Raw genomic sequence first — 20,211 nt, 5'->3', positions numbered from 1 at the left:
AGTGTGGGTACTTGAGCGGAAAAACACTTTGATGGCGTCCTAATCTGTGTACAGATCTTTGTACAAATTTCATATACTTGGCATTACAATGTCTTTCGATGCGTAATGAGACCAAAGAGTCGACAGTTATGCTAACGGCTCTGTGATGTTGTTCTTGGCAACTGTGCTGCTTTGAACTAAATGTTAACGGGTATAATTTTTTATTACTCCACCAAGGAATGTGGCGGAGTTATGTGACGATCGGCGTGCATTTGTCTGTGTGCAACATGACTCAAAAATGGACTAACGGGAAGGGTTAGGAAGGTCAGAAATGACAAGGACCAAGTGATTAGATTTTGGCAGTGATGCGGCTCATAGTCTGCATCCACGTATTTGTTAAAGATTTCTGTATCATTGCAAGATAGCGGCATGACATCACTGTAACCATGACAACAAGTGAAGGCTACGTCAGCTGCCTACATCAATTCATGCCGTCCGCTACATACTTCGGTCATGCAATTAGGTATCCGTACACATGCATAACACACACCTGTGCTCACAGCAAAGTAATTTTTTATTTATTTAGTTTGTGGGTAGATCTATAATAAATGGCCTGATGCGATTTTTGAATACACAAATTGAATGAACAGCCTTAGAGTACTAAGATCTGAGTGCTTTTCTTGCTTATTTTTTAACCATATTCACCCTTCCTGGGTTGGCAAGTTGACATATTCTTCTTATTAGCACTAAATTTAGCACTAAACAGAAAACACAGCTGATATCATTAGTTTTGCAGGTATTTGTTCATAAACCAAAAATATTTTAAAAGCTCATTTTTTTATTTTAGTAAATTATGTTCCAAACACATAAAAATATTAGAATGGTGTTTTATTTATTTACTTTTACCATAAATGCACTTATATGTCTTAATTGCATTATTAGCAATCAAGGCATTTATTAAAATACATTATGTGTATTTTTTGGCATCCATTGGAATGAATGTCAAATCTAAACGTGAGAAATCATCCAATAGTAAAAATGGCAACAAATAGGCTTCAGAGACCTTTCTTCAGCAATAACAACAACAACAACAAAAAACATGAATGACTCTGGGCCAGTCTTGCATTGTTCATCAGTTTGTGCTCCCTTTCCCGGACTCCCCAGAGTCTATACAAAAAGCTTACACTAAATCCACAGCTTTTATTTTAACTAATAGAAACATGTACAAACAGATGCATTTTTGTCTATACACTTCATAATGACAATCATCTAAAATCTTTGAAACGTCACTGAATCAGTGTAAACATTTTCTGGTTAGTTAGAACCATGTTGTTCAATGTGATTGAACAGGGGGTGATTGTGCTATTAAAATACATCAGAAATGGTTCCACAAAAAAGGTTCTGCCAGAAAAGTAGTAGTTACTGGATGTAATTCCACTTTTAAGCGAATGCCGTCTAATCGGCTTCAGTATTGGTTGTGTGAGGTGGCCAAATTTCAATCTGCCACGTTTTGTTCTACTATCGGTATAAACTTCCAATTAAGATGATTTGTTTATGTATTTAGGTACAATCCGATGACAGTAAATTTAGATCTAAAAACATCCTAGGAGAGTTATAGCCATCCATTCAGAGCAGTTGAGCCACAAATGTTCACTTCATAGTCCAAGTCTGTACGCTTTATCCTCTAGGAATCATGAATATCTAAAAAAAAACTTTTAAAAAGTAACAATGATGGATCATTTGACAGTCTGACTTTTGTGCTTGCATCCCTACAAATATGCAACAGCAGCTTAAAAAAAAAAACTCCCCACAAGTAGACACTAAAATCAGTAAAACTTTTTATGCTCTAATAAATAAATTCCCTCCAGCCACCAGATTCTCTTCACTGCAGGACAGAATGACCTCCTCATCAGGGAACGCTGCAGGCAGCTTCACACATCACAAGAAATCAGAAAAACCTGAAGTCGCGAGCCTCTCTGGTATGAATCAAACCTTCACGTTTTCAAATAACCATGATTTTAAATGGTTTAAGCAGCATCAGCAGCAAAACACATGCGTCATCAGAAGATGACCCCTCGCTGACACTTGACTCACACTTTTCACGGATCTGGTTTGACTATTAGCGAGGCGATGAGCTGCAGTGTTCCCTGTGTTCAATCAAAAACAAAAAAAGGTATCTATTTGAAGCAGATTTTGAACTTAAAATGTTTTTTTTGCGTGACAGAAACAACTTATAATTTGTAATAAAGTGACTCCTGAAGACAGCAGGACAACATTACCCTCAGTTATAGCAGCTTCAACCTTAAGCTGTCAAAAGAAAGACTCTTTTCAGGAGGACGAAAGCTTTTTGATTGAGCGTTGGATTCAGCCTTAATTGAAACCTTATGTGTGGCATGTGGAATTCTGGGACTTTGGCTCGCTCCCAAGAATCCACAGAATGTGAAGTTTTATTTTTTTTCTTTCTGTCTCCCCCCTCTCTCTCTCTCTCCTCTCCCTCTCTTTTTTCCCGATGTGCAGGGGTGTCTTACATCAGCCCAGTCCTGGTGAAGGCAGCTGACGGACAGAAAGTGAGCGAGCGCGAGAGAGAAGAGCTCGGATTGTAACATTCCCCCGCGTGACTCTCACTGGAATAATCTAAAGTCATCTGCGAACAAATGGTCTGAAAGGGGGGAAAAGAAGCATCTTAAGAGTAAGTCATCTTCACCTTTGTACACTTTTTTCTTTTTACACTTCATCCTTTTCTTTGTTTAAGACTTCAAATCCTCATCAGCTCTGTGAGAAAACCTTCATGTTTCCTTGAGTCATTCCATTTTTGAAGCCCTGCTGCTGGTCTGAACTCTGTGTACCTTTTGTGTGAAGCAGTAGAAGGGCAACAGTGGACAGCAGCTTCAAACTGGTCCCCGCTCAGCTGCAACTGTTTTTAACACACTGTTTTGCTTTGCTACGGTTCACTTCCAATGTGATTAAGGCCCATTCCTTCTGCTAAACACCTTTTCATTTCAAATAACGATCAGCTTTGGATAAAAGGATGCAAATTATTTGAACTCCTCTCCCAGAATAAAGTAAAACAACTCATTTTACTCATTTGTGCATAATTAAAATTCCCTCTCCTCATGCACAGCTTAAAGTGTAATTGGAGGAGTGTTTACTGCCTCACTCTAAATCTCTTTCCATTGTGCAGAATGGCACCAGCTCTTCTTTTTACAAGCAACAAAAAGCAGCGCAACTAATGTAAAAGTGACGTGCCTCCCTATTTGACTGCTTTGCATTAAGCTCGCACACATTTTTCTTTGCTTTATTGTGGCCTGGCAGTTCAGAGAATCTTTAGAAACAACATTTATAGCTGCTCAGATTGTCTTTGTGGTCACCTGAGGAAGGAAAGGCTTCCATCCCTCGACTACATGCTGGACTTTTTGTGTCACCGAGGTCGTATGTGTGTTCTTCGTTGTTATGTAGGTGTTACGTAGGTGGTATGCAGGTATCCTCCTGTGGTATGTGGGTGATAGATGTTCACACAGAGGACTCTTTTCTACCTCACTGAGGAGTTCAGGATACGTATGAGCTCACGGCTCTGACATTTGAACCGTGTCGCTCAACGGCCTGAACAGTCAACAGCAGACTGAGGAGAGTTGATCAATGGAGGGATTGTTGCAGGAAGGTCAAGCTGATCCTGAGTTAGACTCCAATATTTGGACAGGTTTTATGTCTGTACATGTGGATGCACTTTGTTTTCAATAATTCAAATAGCAAGGCCTTAATATGAGCTGATGCTGAGCTCAGTGGCTTCATAGCATGTGTAGAGCTGCAATAAAAACACAATTAATGTCATCATTTACTGCTTTTCTCAGGATATCTACACATTACCTGAGTTTTTTTCCCTAAGCAAAGAAAGACAGTACAAAAAGACAGAATAGTTGCCATTTGATACTCATCTTTAAAGGAAAATCCACCTTTAAATGCTGTTTTATGTCAAATGCACCTCTGAAGACTTTGTATTAACCTTATTGCCAAGACAATCACAGTTTTCTTGACATTTTGTCTGCAAACTGTTTCCCTTATCTACAAAACAAAAACACCAATGGCAAAAATCTTTTTCTTAGATAAGATAAGATAAGATACAACTTCAATAATCCCAAAGAAGATTCTGGTACCAGAAGCAAAATGACGTAAGAAATGCTTAAAAAGAAAAAAAATAATAAAAACAACAAGATAGAAGTAAAGTGATACTGAGGTTATAAGTAGTGCTTTTAACAAAAAGACAAGTTAGAAGTAGTTGAAAGATTAATTCTGGATGTACAACAAGAAAAATGCAGCACAGCGTCGTGATTTTCATGTATTAGTTTGATCTTCTGTTTCACCATCTCTACTCTTTTCTGTGCACTGAGGAACAAAGAAGTAATAGAAGACAAAGGAAAACTGTGGAAAGCAAAAAGTGAAATTTCACAACTTGACCACAAATTAATAGCATAAACGCGCTGATCGCCACAAGCGGAGGATTTATGACGGGATAAGAGTATGTGGGTGTGGATTTTTCCTTTAGCTCCTCTTTGTTGTGTCCTCACTGATCTGGGTGTGTAAATTAGAAACCATATTTATCAGGATAAATAAGCTCTTTGTCAAAGCAGAACAGAGGCGTTATTGCTTATGACAGTGAAATGATATGAAAAGTTTGTGGCGAACTCAAGAGGGGAGTGAATCATTTACTCATATATCTCGTATTTGCTCATACAGTTGGACTCCATTATCTATTTGATGTTTGATGGACTGTACACACATATATAACACACACGCATAGATAATGAAAGGAACCTTAGTAGTGTGCTATCACTGCATCTTCCTGACATGTCGTTTCAATTAGCAACATTCCCTCAAAGCTCGGCGGCTGACTGACATCCTCACATACAAACCCTAATCACACGCCACAGCAAAGGCTGTAATTTCAACCCCACATTTCAAAACGCTGCACCAGAGGCACCCGGTGCTTTACTCGGCTTCGCTGTAACTCGACGCTGACGCTGTTTGATTGGAAGTGTTTTCAAAAATCAATGCTTCTGGCAGGAGAAAACCAGCTGTGCGTCTCGGCTGCTCGCTGAGGTGCATGCTGTAATTTGGTATAAATAGTGCCATTTCAGGGAAGATCACGCTGAAAATAGCGCGCTGTTGACTTTGCATCCCACACGTGCTTGAACTTCGACCCTTCCCAAACCAGCACCCCACTCATCACCTACCGGCTGAGGGGGAGATTGGGTTACATGGGGCCTCAAGAAGTCGGCATTTGTCACTTTTAGTTCTGAGTTTGACTTGTTTTTCACTGATTTAGTGACAGGAAGCATAACAGATGTCTAATGTCTGTGGAATATTTACAAAAGTTATTAGAAGTTTGATCCAGAGGAGGCCTCCTGTGCAGGAGCCTAAAAGGAAATCATCACAAAGGAGGTAAAATGCAGATTCTCACTGACACAAAGCAGTCAGTAACTAAATCCTCCTTTCTGTTTGCACATGTGGCCTCTGTGCTTTGTTTTTCTACCTCAGCCATTCTCCTGTTTACGTGTGGCAGTCCCTTTTTTTTTGTTTGTCTGTTTGTCTGATGCTCATTATCTGTACCACCACCTCGCCTCTCGTCTCTCGGTTCCCCCCACGTCTTCCCTAATTACAGGCTGTCAGGGATGATCTGAGGTAATTTCAGCATCAAAAGAACCTCATGAGTCGCTGCAGGCTGCCGCTGGGCACAAATGACAATCTGGGGAAATGAATGAGTTGTCACCGTGACTGCTGGCTTTTTCTGCTCGATCGTTTCCACTTCTTTTTCCACGATTGTGCTATGAAAGTTATCTGGTGGAGTCACAGTGTGTGCTATCAGAAGTGGAAAGTAAAGAAAAGTAACTAAATTTGCTCATTTAACTGCAATTTTAGAGACCATTTTGGGAGCAAATGTGGCCACTTTTTGCTTCAGAAAAGTTCACTTTAACTTTTATTCAAGTTAGTTTAGAACACAAAAAATCGTAACAGAAAGAGAAGTGACTAGAGAAATGGCCAAAAAATGAACAAAAACTGGCATAAGCAGACCTTTTATGGCCCTTAAAATTTATCGGTGAGTCTCTGAAGGACTGCTTCAGTGATGCTTACGTGTAAAATATAATTTCGTGCAGAAAAAAACTGAAAAAATGAAAAGTAGTGAATACATACTATGTCTATTGCTCACTTAATGCTGATACTTTTACACCATTTATATGCTTTTCTATTTAAATTCAAGCCAGCTTCTCTTGTCGTGATTGAACGGCTTGAATGCACAAAAGCTCAGCCTGCAGCGGATGGACTTGAGCTTTAACGAGAGAGAGAGAGAGAGAGAGAGAGAGAGATGGAAAAGAAGAGTTTCTTGGCATCCGATGCTGTTTTTCCAGTCTGACAGTGTAGCTGTAAAAGTTCAGGGCCTGGATATTCGATCAAAACGGATCTCCAGTCAAAAGATTTCATCCTGCTCTCCTTACATAACAAACAAAGCCGCGGTCATTTGTGTTGAAATTTACAGCGAGCAGTTGGAGCGCTTGTTGAAACACTTTGGCTTTGGGTTTTGCAGGTAAAACACTGTGTGTGTGGGTGTTTACAGATGAACTCCTGCAGCTTCTCACTTTCTTTCTCCCTTGTGGCTTTTAAACATCAGGTGGGCGCCTTTTACAAGCACCTGTGCATTGACTTGAGCAGCACAGGAAGCTGAAAGGTCCCTCGTGGCTCCATCGATGACGTGCTGCAGCAGGTGTTGCTCCTGCCTGAACCTTTCTAACCTTAAGGAAAGCAAACACAAACCTTGAACTTTGCTTTATTACACTGCATATGAGTCACTGCACTGCATGTATCCCGTTTCCCACCTCTAACCCCTCATGTCAGCAGGTTGTATTACAAAATCCACACCAATTCTTGCAATTTTCTCCATTTAAAGAGACATTTTATACAGCAGGGTATGTCATAAAAGAGAGTAATATGTGACAAGACTTAGCAAAGGAAGCCGTTTCCACTCTAGCAGTGCAGGACTTTCAGTTTTTGGTTTCATATTACTGTAAAACTGTTGCCTACGAAGCACAATCTTGTATTCATGCACAGAATCGGCCTTGCGTGTCATTACATGTCCATACGTGGTGTAAGATATCCTACAATTAGACTGAAACGCTTCTCCGCAGGTGTCACAGTTTACCCAGACAATAGAGGATTGTTTTCTCTTCTACTCAAGAAACTTTAATTACATATATACAGTGTGTGTGTGTGTGTGTGTGTGTGTGTGTGTGTGTGTGTGTGTGTGTGTGTGTGTGTGTGTGTGTGTGTGTGTGTGTGTGTGTGTGTGTGTGTGTGTGTGTAGGACTTCATCCACACATATTCGTGCTCCTCGTTCTTGGAATTTACTGCCTCGTGTTTACATGGCTCCACCTGGGTCTGATCGGGAAATGTGATTCCGATTTCATGCTTTCCCATAAAAATAAAATATCTGTGATGCTATATTACGGCCTTAAGGGGGAAACAAGAGGATATAATAGAAAGCACATGTGGATGGTTACAGTGCATAGCATAGGGCCACACTGCAGACAAATCGACACACACACCATTATACATACTTTAAATGCTGCTATAAGGCCAAGGTGTGATTTCTTTTTCTTCCACTTGCTTGTTTTATCTTCAGGAAACAAAACTGACAGGTGACAAATTAAAGGAAATACCAAAATAAAGCATCTTAGTGAGGTGTTGGGCCTCCATGTGCAGCCAGAACAGCTTCAGTGTGTCAGGGCTTTAATTCTACAAATCTCTTGGACTCTATTCCTCCAAAACAAATTCGTTCATTTGGTGTTTGGATGATGGTGGTGGAGAAATCCAACACATCGATCCAAAATCTCACATAGTTGTTGGGTTGGATTGAGATCTGGTGACTGTGAAGCCCAGTCAGCGACCCCTTGTGCCCTACAGATCACTTCCATCAGGATATAAATGCTTTATTGTAAGATAAAAGTTGCTCAACACAACTTTGTATTGGTTTGCAGTCATGTTTCCCTTTAAGGGGGCAAGTGGAACCAAATCATGCCAGCAAAATCCAACAAATCCCACCACTGTAGAGGCTCAAGCAAAGCAACGTACATTTATAACATTTGGGTGAAGCATTTTTCTATGCTGCTGTCCCAGCATGAGCATTTATATACCAAAAGAAGAGGGCAAAGAAATTCACATTACCAGAAAATGCTTGGTGCACATAAAAAGCTTAATCTACACCAAATACAAACCAATCAGTCACAGCTTGGTCCATTTGTTTAAATAATCTTCTAAGGTTTTTCAGATTACCTTAGATAACATTTTGCAATTAATTGTTGATAAAAAATAATAAAGGACATGTGACAGACAACATTAACAGACATGGACCTCATAACTACAAATACATAGTTTGGGATCTATTGCTATTTTATTGCCAAAAGATTCCCCAATATTTATTTTACCAGAGAATCAGAACATTATGATCAATGGACATGATTACATCCAATAAAAAAAGTGCCAGTTTCCAGGATCTGTTACCATTTTAATGCCAAGAAATTCTCCAATATTTATTTTAACAGAGGATCTGAATGTTATAATTAATGGACATTCAGTTAAAAAAATTTAAATAGTGCCAATTTCCATGATTTCTGGGATGAGGTAACATATTGAAAAGTCATTACTAATATTCAACCTGTCTCGCGTCTCTCTGTCTGTTATGTTTGCTATTGACATTGTTAATTTAACAAGTGCAACATCTTCTAACGGTGTTTCTCACCTTTCTCGGACAGTTGATTTGAAGTAGCAGATATAAAATAGAACAGACAATACTGTGCAGCAGATATAGCTCCATCTGGGATCCCTAGTAAGAAATTAAATCCATCATGTTCTGTGTTGTTAAATTATAGCACATAGCTTAGTAGTTTTAACTGCACAAGTTGGGAGTAGATGATAAAGCAAGAAACCAACATCAAACTTTTTTATATGATGTTCTAAACCTGGAGATTAACTTGTCACCAGAGCTATTGTAATTACTGAAAGCACTGTAATCAACTTAAAGTCATGTAGTTTAACAGAAATTGTAACCTGTATTTCACAGTTTTGATTATGTGTCAGAACTTTCCTCCTTCTTTTCTGCCATGGCAGGTTTTAGATGCTTTTCTTCAGTCTTTCTCAACCCTGCAAGCCTCCTCTGGTTGCTTCCTCTCCTGCTAGGGCTCATGTAAAAACCCCAAATGTTGATGCTGCTGTGTGTTTGTAAGAGAGAGACAGAGGCAGGGAACAGAGCCAAGTAAACCTGAGTGTTGACTTTGCAGGCTTTCCCAGGCTGCAGGCTACCAGTGATACTCTGTAAGCTCGGCCCGTCACTCCCGAGAAAGCTGGACTATTTAGACAAACACGGAAGCCTGGGAAAACAAAATAAAATCCTTTTTGCAATGTTCTGCAGGAGGACTTGGCAATGAAAGTTTCAAGTGATGTGAGACCAGTAGAGGTGGATGTCAATGTGTGAAGTCTTCATATTGTGGCCTGAATAGTTTCTGTCCAAATTTGGAAACTCATCAGTGTTTCTCTGGTGTTTTAAATTCATCCTCCTGATTCATGATGTAGTCAGACTGTGTGTGTTTCTTTCGGTGGGCTTGTGGGTTTCTGAGGGGAGTATCTGTCCTTCACCACTTCCTGAACTTGCCCAGACGGAGCTGATATTTATGGGGCAGAGACCCCCCACTCCTCCCCTGAGACAGAAATTCAAGTCAATAGTTGTTCCATTCAGGGACGTTCTGCTCCAAGCGGATACAATAAACTCTGCTTGCCGCTGATCTGCATTTACAGTTTATAATAAACAAAGGTCCAGTCAGAGTGATTATTCTTTCTGTAACACCTCGTGTGTCCAGTTTGAGGGGTGCAGTGGGTTGGTGATTTAACCTAACTTATCTAAGAATATATCTGCACGCAGATGTTATTCTGAGAGGGAAACTGACATGTAAGATATTGTGTTAAGTGTAAAGTGACATGCCATAACTCCCACTGGTAGAGCAGCCACCGCATTCAGGAAAACTGACCACGTATGGTTATATACGATCCTTGACGCAAAAGTAACAGTACTGTATGTGCAAATGACTGCAATATACTGTTAGTTTAGAAAAGATTTTGAGACACAGAAAAGTAGGTATTCTTTATTGGCGCAGGACTATGCATGTATTTTATATTATTTTCTGCTTGCACACATACACACTTTCCATTCCTTCTAATACTTGAATCTAGTGGAGGAGAAGAGATCATCTCTTACACTAGTCAGTTCAGTGTGAAGTTACTGCTGGTAGCCACCTAGCTTAGCTTAGCATAAAGACTCAGAACAGGACATCGCTTAGGAATTAGCTTGCTTAGGTCATGGCAAAGATCCATCCATCCATCCATCCATCCATCCATCCATCCATCCATCCATCCATCCATCCATCCATCCATCCATCCATCCATCCTCCTGAGGGATCCTGAGGTGTTCCCAGGCCAAATGAGATATGCAATTCTTTCTGCAAGTTCTGGGTCCACCTAGTTGGATATCCCCAAAACCTCCAAAGAAAGGTACCCATGAGGCAGCCTTATCAGATGCCCAAACCACCTCAGTTTGCACCTTTTGAGGCCAAGAGGTAACGCTCTCCATGCTACTCCAAACTCTTTTCGGATGTCCTAGCTCCTCACCCTATCTCTAAATCTGAGTCCAGCCACTTTACAGACAAAACTCATTTCGGGCAGAGCTCATGATCTTAGGTGAAGGATGTAAGTTAAACTGAGCTTACCAGTTGCATTTTCATCATGACGGTCCAGTACCACACCCACAGTAAGGCGAATGAGGGTATAATCCATCTGTCCATCTCATGCTCCCCCTGTCTTCACTAATACACAAGGTTCTGGGATACATAAACTCCTTCCCTTGGAGCAGCAACTCACCCCCAACCTAGAGGGAGTCATCCAACACTTTCCAGAAGAAAACCATGGTCTCTCTCTTGGAAGTGCTGATTTTCATCCTGACGACTTCATAGTTGGCCATGGTTTAATGAAGCGAACAGAGCCACATAATCCCCAAAAAAGCAGGGATGCAACTTTGAGGTCCCTCAACTGGATGTCCTCTCCACCAGGCTGCACCTTCAGATTGCATCCATGAAGAGGCAACTTTGGTGGACTCCAACATCCACCATAAACATGGCTGACTTTATTTGTATTTATAAAAGCAACATCATGCTTTCTTAAAGGAGACGTTAAAGTAGCGATTGAGAACGTAAACTCATTAGGAAAATGTTTACTGCGGCAAAAAATCAAACAAGAAATAGGGTCATTTTCTTATAGATTTCTATCCAATTTGACTTCTTTTTGCATTTTGGAGTCACCTGCTACTTGCCATTCGCTCTTTTTTAGACCATCAACCTTTTATAAACAGTCTATACTGCCAACACTTATAAAGCCGTTGCATATTATGTGTTTAATTTGTACAAAATTACACTTGTAATAACAATACCTTACTGTGTTATTACACTTTGTTTTAATTAACAGTTGGGGGATGTGTTTTTACCCTCTACTTTCAGACTTTATGCCAAGCTAAGCTAACCAGCTGCTGGTTGTAGCTTCATATTTAAAAGACACACATAGGAGTGGTATTAATCTTCTCATCTACATCTTGGCAGGAAGGTGGAATAGCATAATTTCCAAAATATCAGACTATTCCTTTAACCACGAAGGGATAACTTAAGGAGCCTTGGACTTTTTTTTTTATTTTATTTTTTTGCTCTGCGGCATCTGAACACGAGAGCCTCAGTCTCATCTGACCTGAGGGTGAGGCCCCTTGTGGTCACAGTTTCCTGAATAGGGAATGTGGATGTAAATGTAACAGTAGAATAATGTGGAATTAATACAAAAAAAATCTAAACAAAACGAATGTAGGGCTTTTGACTGGATGCAGTGGTTCACAGCTTTAGCTATTTCATATTTCAGGGGTTTAAAATGACAAAGATGAGAATATTATTTATTGTCTAACAGAGTTTAACTGCTGCAAATATGCTACTATCCTTAAAATGTTCCACTCTCTTATTAAATGTCATCTGTGTGGGTGCTGACATTATATAGGACTGCACTGTTTGAGCTTCAACACACGTTAAAACTGACATATGCAGTCCTAATGAAGACATGTACAGATGTGCTAAAATGAAACCCGATATTCTGTGTTTATAATGTTAAATAATATACTAAAGAGGGCTGTGTGCAGGGCCTCCTCGCCCCACTGATGGCTAAACATACTTCACTGAGGGATAGAGGAGACTTCTGGGGTAGGAATACAGTATATGAGGCCAATTTTCCTTTATGAGTTATTGCCTAGACATTTATATCTTATAGTCTGGAGGTACAGCTCAGTAACGCTGATGTGAAACTCAACCGGCGCTCTGTTATGTCTCTTGTCATTTGCTGCAGTTACAAACTGGTGAGGTCATGTTCTTTTCCTTCTCCTTTCTCATTCTTTTCCGTGCCCTCTTGTCGCCTGGCTTTGGTTCTCAATAGGTTTGGATGCTTCCACAAAGCAACAATTTTTGATTTGCATTTGATGAGAAATGGTCTCCTGGAAGCATTGAAATGTGTCAAGTACGCTGCTATACTTTAAAGGGGGCTTGTTTTGATTGCTTTATACACTTTCTGCCCGGGTTTATTTTCTGTTCCTGTTCTGAAGGTTTTTAGAAGAGTCGGTTTATTTTCATAAATGTGACCCTGGAGTGGGCTGTGCGCTGATATAGACTTTCAGGAAGGTTAGCTGCCTTGAAATATAAGATTCAGAGTTTTTTTTTCATGTCAGGTTGAATTTTTAACTTAAACTTAGAGCGTACAGTCACACTAGCTGCTCTGTGAGAATGCACACATATACTTTGAGCTGAACTCCATCATTTTTAGGCTGATATGCTCAAATATACAATGCTATGCTCTCACTAACGTCCAGGAGGCCAGAAAGTTAATACATCATTAATCTGATTAAAACTGATAATCCCAAATGGAAACCTCTAGATGTCACTTTGAGAGCACTGACTGCTTTTAAAGATGTACAAACCCTTCATCATCACCTAAAGGAGTATTTTTTTTAGCTGGCTCATCCAAAAATGTGAAAATTGGTGGTCTTTGAGTTAGCTGACGGTATCTTTCTGTCACTTAGAGAAGCCACACCCTTAATTATGCATAACTTTAAGCTTTAATCCAATCTAAACAGGTGAGTTATATAAACATTCACACCTTGTACAGTTGTCATGAATAAGGAATGTACCTAAAGAGACCAAAACAGTTATTTGCTCCAGGCTGTAAACGTGTTTATTTCTGCTGTAAAGTTGGACATTTTAACATGCAAATCTATGAGGATGTACTCGCTTTTATCGGCAGCCTCAAGTGGCCATTCAGAGTACTGCAGTTTATTTTTTAGGTATTTGTTTGAGAACAAGATGAAAACTTGCATAACACCTTTATACCTGCTTTGGCCTTGTACAGTGTACTTTTGTAGGGCAGAGTAAATAGAAAAATATTTTTATCTCACACTGGTTTTGTGGTGACAGCTTCATGTACAGGGCATGTGAATGTAAATGCAACACTAAAATAATGTGGAATTAATACAACAAAAGAATCCAAACAAAACAAATGTAAGGATTTGACTGGATGCAGTGGATCACAGCGTCATTATATTATGTTTCAGTGGTTTAAAATGACACAGATGGTAGCAAGAATGAACCCAGGTCCATCTTGGCCTCCTCACTTGTTTCCCCTCTGTGACTGGGCTGCATGTGTTGGTTTGTCAGTCATCACAGTGTGAATTAAGGTTTCATACAAAGGTGGACCCGGTTTACCTGGACGTCACGGTTGCACAGGAAGCAGACTTTACCTCAGTCCGCTTTTATCCAAACCAAACTCTGCCGCGCCGAAAGATTGTTTAATTAGCAGTAAAATCTCAGACATATTGTACCTGGAAGGAGACATTATTTCCATTCATTCACCTCGTTTGGAGAATTTAAAAACTTTTGCAACATTACTTATTCACTGGTCAAGCATGCTTAAAAACAAGCACACAGAGGCTAAACCTGCTGTATTTCTTTAGACTCTGATGATTTACAGGTGAGGATGTGACCTAGATCTCAAATCTTTTTCCTGGTCTGTCTCAGGAACTATGAGAATAAATTCAACACTGAAGGGTTTGTGCAGCTGGTCTTCTGTCTTCAGCCATTATTCTTTCACTATTGTCAGAATAAAGTATAGATCTTATGAAATGCGACAGCTTATTAACCCAAGTTTGGTGAGAAGATTGTAAATATGACACTTGAAATTTACACAGCAGTGTAATTTTCTAATTTACAGTGCTTTCATAGGCTTAATTCTGTTTTTCAATAGTTTCTACCCCTAAAGTTTGAAAAACATCTTTGAAAGTGCAAAGGAAAAAATCTTGGAAAAGACACTTTTTGAAACCGAGATAGGGCATGAATAAATTTTTCCTGCTGTGTTCCTGTAAGGGGAGAGTGGAGAGAACTTTCCAGAACTGTGAACCTGCAGCTCCAGCGCTGCCGACTGATCTGTTGTTACTATAGCAAAGTCCAGATCTGGAATAACAGCTGTTCTCCTAATACAGGTATCGAGAACACAACTGGAAGCAGAGGATGCACAACTGAACTGATACTCACAGCATGAAACTGTCTACAATATCTTTGATCTGATCTCATATTCACAGCTGTACACTGTAAAAAAAAAAAAAAAAACTAACAAAAAAATATTCCATCAGCTGTGATGCCAGAGAAATATTGTAAAATAAGATATAACCTTCTCATAAAAGTGTGGTAAATTTCTGTAATTAAAATCCACTTCCTAGCCTTAACATTACACATTATCTGTACTTTTTGGCTTTTTAATATTTAATGAAAGACATTTCAACTGTAAAAACAGCAAAATTGCCTACAATATAACAGTTTGTATACATATTTAGACATATTTTAGATAGACTATATATATATATATTTATAAATAAAGGTATTTTTATGGAATATTAAAGACTGCATTTTGACAGATTGCCCATGATTATAGATACACTGATGAAAACACATATATTCATTTTTGTAAAGATTAAAGTGTAGTTACACAAGCTAGCTCTCATTTACCAAACAAATACACATGAAACTATGAAACCAGTACTTTGTTTTCTGTTAATTGTCTCTATCTGTATGGAATTTTTACAAATAGTTAGCCATGTGCAGTATTAAAATTGAATTTAGCAGCTTCATATATTAAATAAAAAATAAATTATCTCAGAAATTTTGCTAAATTTGTCAATGGGTTTTAATCTTTTTATGTTAAAAAAGTTCAAATTTATTCTTTTAAAAGGGGGATTTTATTGCCATTCACAGTTACAAGTCTGTAAATGGTTCTGAGTTCTGAAAATGTGTGGATTTTATTCATTTATTTTTATTTATTTATTCATCCCATGGAAATCTTGGGAGAAACCAAAGTACAGAAATTGTTTCTGTTTTTTTTTTTCCAGAAATGCTTTTAAATTATTAACCGCAGCACTGTTTTCTCCAGATCCACGGTTGTCTAAATCTACACTGTTGCTCTAAAATGTGCAGAACTACAAAGTCCTGTATCTTCTCTCCAGCCGCCCTTCCTACTTGCTGCAGCTCGAGCACACCAGCTCACCTAAGACTCTGCTCAAACACTGTGAAACTATGTCAGAATACACAACAGCGTGTTGCAATATTCGGAGTAACTCAGCCAATGTAAGAAACCGATTCTTAAGGCAAAATTTTGAAATAGAGTACATCTAAAAGTCTGTGGCTTCATGAGGCTACCATGTTCACACAATGAACCCATAAAAGATGGACAAGAAAGCTTAACACACCTCTAATATTGGGTCTTTTTTAAAAGGCGGTAATGCAAAACAAAAAGGCTTTTTGTTTGGTGTAATGGTTGTTTTGTGATACCTCAGACTGAGGTTATTATGCACAACTCAGTTTTTTTCCTTTTATGTCTTTAAACTTGTCTTTTTCACCTGTAGGTATCCATCAGGTGCAGCTGAGATTATAGCATGCTGTGTTAATGTTGCTATCAAAGTGCAAGTAGGCTGACTGGAGTTTAATCAGTAGTTCTAGAGATACAGACATGATTGGACGAAGCATTTTGATCTGTAGATTAAAAGTCAGGGGACCGTGTATCCCTATGTTAGATTTTTATCAGTGCATTGACATCAACAGTGTTGGAAAATGGTGAACTCTGATGTAAAATGTGTGTTATTTGCAGTAAATGAGCTAAAAACACGCAAACACAGTCCTTTGAGAGTCTCCAAATGTAGAACCAAAGGTCACCTCTCCTCCTCTGTACAATACAACCAGTCTTTACATAAATGTTCTCCAGCACATGGTAAACACATTTCTTTTGGACTTCCAAATGCACACACGCCATCAGGTGTTTGTGTTTCATTAGCTACGAAAAGCCGAGAGGAATTAAGCTTAGTGAAGGCGTCTCAGTGGGAAACGGCTGTAATGTGAAGCTGCAGGAAATGGCTGTAAGAAAAGCAATGAGATTATGAGTGAAGGCACAATGAAAGAGGCGAGTCAGAGTGTAATTAGTGTCACCAAATGCAGGGAGTGGACTGTCAGCGCTGGTTGTGTGAGATTAATTTGATCATTTGACTTCCAATCCGATAAGGCAATGAGGAAAGCTGCTGAAGTATCACCATGAATCAAACCTGCTGCTGAAAAACAAAGTGAATTTTCGCAGGAGGTCAAAATAAGCACGTCTGGATGTGTCAGAGGTGAATTTAGAAAGACGTTTAGCTAGAAGATTAAGTTACTGCTGCTGGAGATTCCTACTTAAGCAGAGAAGAAGTCACAGAGATGATGTTGTTCTGTTCTGGTCTAATGCTGTACAGTCGGTGACAGCAGATCGAGCAGGAAATGACCGGACGCCTGAAACTGTGGCTTCAGCTGACCAGACTGCAGCTCTGCACGCTGCCGATCCTTCTGTTATTTCAATGGGGAAATGTCAGGAAAATGTTGCTTTTGGCCTGTGATGAAGACCAGGAAATTTCTGATACACACACACACACACACACACACACACTGATGTCTGAAAATTCCCACAGCGCTCTGCTCGTTTGGTTTTGTGTCGTGTGTCTTTGGGTTAAGATAACTCTGCTTTGGTGATTTCTGTTAGTGTTTATATTGGAACACAAAGCTGGTCGCCGGCATTACGGCGAAGAAAGGCTAGAATATTCATCATTATCCCAACCTGAACGAGACTTTGAGCAGCAGCAAAAGTGCTCCAGCTGCATTACAATCAGCTCTTTAAGGGAAAGCTTTTGCTAATTCTGGCGGAAACTCTTCAAAAGCGTGTGACTTTGATGAGCACAGCTGTACTTGAAGCTGCCAAGGCTGTCCGCATTTTCTTTTTTGATCACTTTTTTTGCATGACTACATGTGAGAAGTCACATCATAAGCGAAGCTAGCTCAGAGTAGCTGTTTCTCTGGACCGAGCGGTCAGTTGGAGGCGGCGTTTTTTTGGCGCCACGTCCGTCCAGCTGAAGTCATGTCTGTGACTCAGCGTCTCAACGTCTCCATTTTGTCCCGTCATTTCTTTTTTTTTCATCCATCACTTGTTCCTACAATTAGTGCGGATTATGTAAAATTATAAAACAAACCTGTTTCTATTCTCTATGGCGGTTGCATATTGAGAATTTAACAGGGCCTTTTCTCATAGAGTGATAAAGCACCAAATAAATGGAAATTCCATTCTTGGCTGGCGGTTATTGTGCCTTTTATTGAGTGACATAAAAACATGCTACCAATTAAACCGCCATTTATTCCCTTATATTTCTAAACAAATGCTCGGTTCCCATGAATACAGAGGAGTAAATAGAAAATAAAGTGTGGTCATTGTGCCTGTTAATAACCTGCTGTTTCCATCTTTTCTTTCAGGTTGGAAGTTTTGTCTCTTTGCATGTGTTTTGGGATGAAGCACCTGTGGGACATTCACTTCCTCCTGATCATCCTCCTCTACCTGCTGGGAGCCGTCACATCGCAGGTCAACCCAGGTTTGTGCACCACCACCAGACCAGGAACTGTTCCGATCTCCTGTTTTTTCAGGATTTGGGTGTCTGCGTTCGAGTCTCAGGCTGCAGTGAGATCATATTCGGGAGCTTGCGCGTACTATTAAATGACTTTTGTGAGTTTTGGGTAGTGATTTTTTGGGGTTTGGTGCTCCCATCCAGCAATCCAGACTGATTCAGATTCTGGATAAGTGCTGCTTTGTGGTCCCCTCTCTCTGGTTTGGCCTCTTTGATCCCAGCATGCACGCCTTTTCTCCACTGCACGGGGTGGTTTTTGTGATGTCAATGAAAAGGGAGCAATAATTTTTTTATTTTTTTTTTACTAGGAAATAGAGTAGCAACATTCAGCGGGCAGAGACGGAGTCCAATAGGGAAGCAGGGAGGACATTTTAGTTATTGTTGAAATCGTAGAAATACGGGAGATATTTGCCAGCAAAAACCCCTGAGCGGGCTGGCGTTTATGATTTCAGTCTGTCGTCAGGCTGAGTTTTCTTTGTTGCTGACAGAATAACACACCGCACACACTCAGATCTGGACGGTAATAAATTATACTTTTTGTCGGGCAAGTTCGACACAGACTTTACAGGTCGCACCGACTTCAGACTTTGAAAAGAAAGCAAAGAAAGAAACGGCAAAAAATGCCCCATCACTTCCACATCCTCCCTCCACCCCTCCTCCACGTTCAGAATCAAACCCTTCACATTACATTCTGCAGTGTTTTAAAACTATAAAACCCGATTTTATTTTGAGAAAGCATGAAAATAAAGCAAACATGAGGTCATGATGACAGGCCTGGGGGTTTTCTGCTGCAATCTTGAATAGAGATCAGTCAACAGAGGCTGAAGGAAGAACTGCAAACATCACTTTTTTTTCTTTTTTTTTCAACCCAAGCAAACCAAAAAGTATTTTTTTAAAGCAGGACAGCTGTTTTCTACACTAAAATCACACTCAAATCTGACTTCTTCTGCTTTTCATTCACTTATTCTTTATGCCAAACCTAATAGAATGAAAGAGAGAGTTTTATAAGGAGTTTAAAGAAAAGTGAGAAAATAAATAGAGTGGCTGAGATAGACATTAGAGGGAGTTTTACTAAAATAATAGTGGTTACATTCAGGCATATGTCTCCTTACACATGTCTAATAATAGCTGCATTTCTGACCTATTTAACTATATGTACCATCTTTAACCAGTTAGGATTTGAAATATTTCTAACATGGGTATTTTCGTAAGACATCTTCTCGGTTACACTTAAGGACCTCTGTGTTTGCCTCCAGTTTCTCCCTATTGTCCGTCTTCTTTCCCTTGTTTTCGTCTGTGCATGTGTGTTTGCGCTCGCATGCATACACCCGCATGTGCACACGCATGCTGTGGATCCAGCTATCCCACTGGAGTCTGTGGCTAATGCATACCAGACATTCTGACAGCAGGAAAGTCCATTCAAATAGGCTCTGTCTTTCTCCACAGCTTTTGTGTGTGTGTGTGTGTGTGTGTGTGTGTGTGTGTGTGTGTGTGTGTGTGTGTGTGTGTGTGTGTGTGTGTGTGTGTGTGTGTGTGTGTGTGTGTGTGTGTGTCTGTGTGTCTGTGTGTGTGTGTGTGTGTGTGTGTGTGTGTGTGTGTGTGTGGTGTGCAATTCCCAGTATTTGACCACTCATAATTCATGGAAAGGACTGTTTGTGCATCTGATGGTGGTCAAAGTTCAACAAGTTTGCAATTCAAGTGTTCTGTATCTGTATAATCTGACCCAGGTGGATTCTCCACTTTGCAATTACATTTAAAAAATCACCTCCACTGTCACTAAAAGCTCAAATCTCAACCTGCTCTAATATATGGAAGCAGGTTATATCCACCTATAATTCTGTCTAATGCTTTAGTTGTGCCGCATTGAGAAAAAGAGGGTCGTTTTTCCACAGTCTGGAAATATTCATGGCTGAATTTAGTGGAGCTGAGATGTTGAGTGATGCCAACTTTCCCCTGTTTAAAATTCCCAAGCAATGGAGTTATACCATCCCTGTCTTTCCCATTTTGCTCGTGAGTGGGCGAACTTTATTTCACTGTGCAGAGGGAGGAGACGGGAGCAGGGCGGCCAAGTATCCTGCAGTAGTATTACTGTGTGGGCTTCTTCT

At 39.8% G+C, this 20,211-nt stretch overlaps 1 protein-coding gene across 2 annotated transcripts in view; it reads left to right on the top strand.

Moving 5' to 3' along the window:
- Positions 1-2,505: 2,505 nt before the first annotated feature.
- The window catches only part of ddr2a (discoidin domain receptor tyrosine kinase 2a), a 41,688-nt gene continuing 23,982 nt past the window's right edge, over positions 2,506-20,211 (top strand). Inside the window, exons 1-2 of one of the 2 annotated variants that reach the window (XM_035944756.2) lie at positions 2,506-2,668; positions 17,958-18,073. In XM_035944756.2, coding sequence (XP_035800649.2) covers positions 17,980-18,073 — 94 coding nt within the window. In that variant the 5' untranslated portion in view covers positions 2,506-2,668; positions 17,958-17,979. The remainder of the gene's footprint in view (positions 2,669-17,957; positions 18,074-20,211) is intronic. The other variant, XM_023262607.3, reaches the window with a different exon arrangement.

This window comes from Amphiprion ocellaris, chromosome 2 (genome assembly GCF_022539595.1).
Source record: "Amphiprion ocellaris isolate individual 3 ecotype Okinawa chromosome 2, ASM2253959v1, whole genome shotgun sequence".
Lineage (NCBI taxonomy): Eukaryota > Metazoa > Chordata > Actinopteri > Pomacentridae > Amphiprion > Amphiprion ocellaris.
Note: the sequence above shows the minus strand (reverse complement) of the source record. Positions and strands in the feature narration are given on the sequence as shown.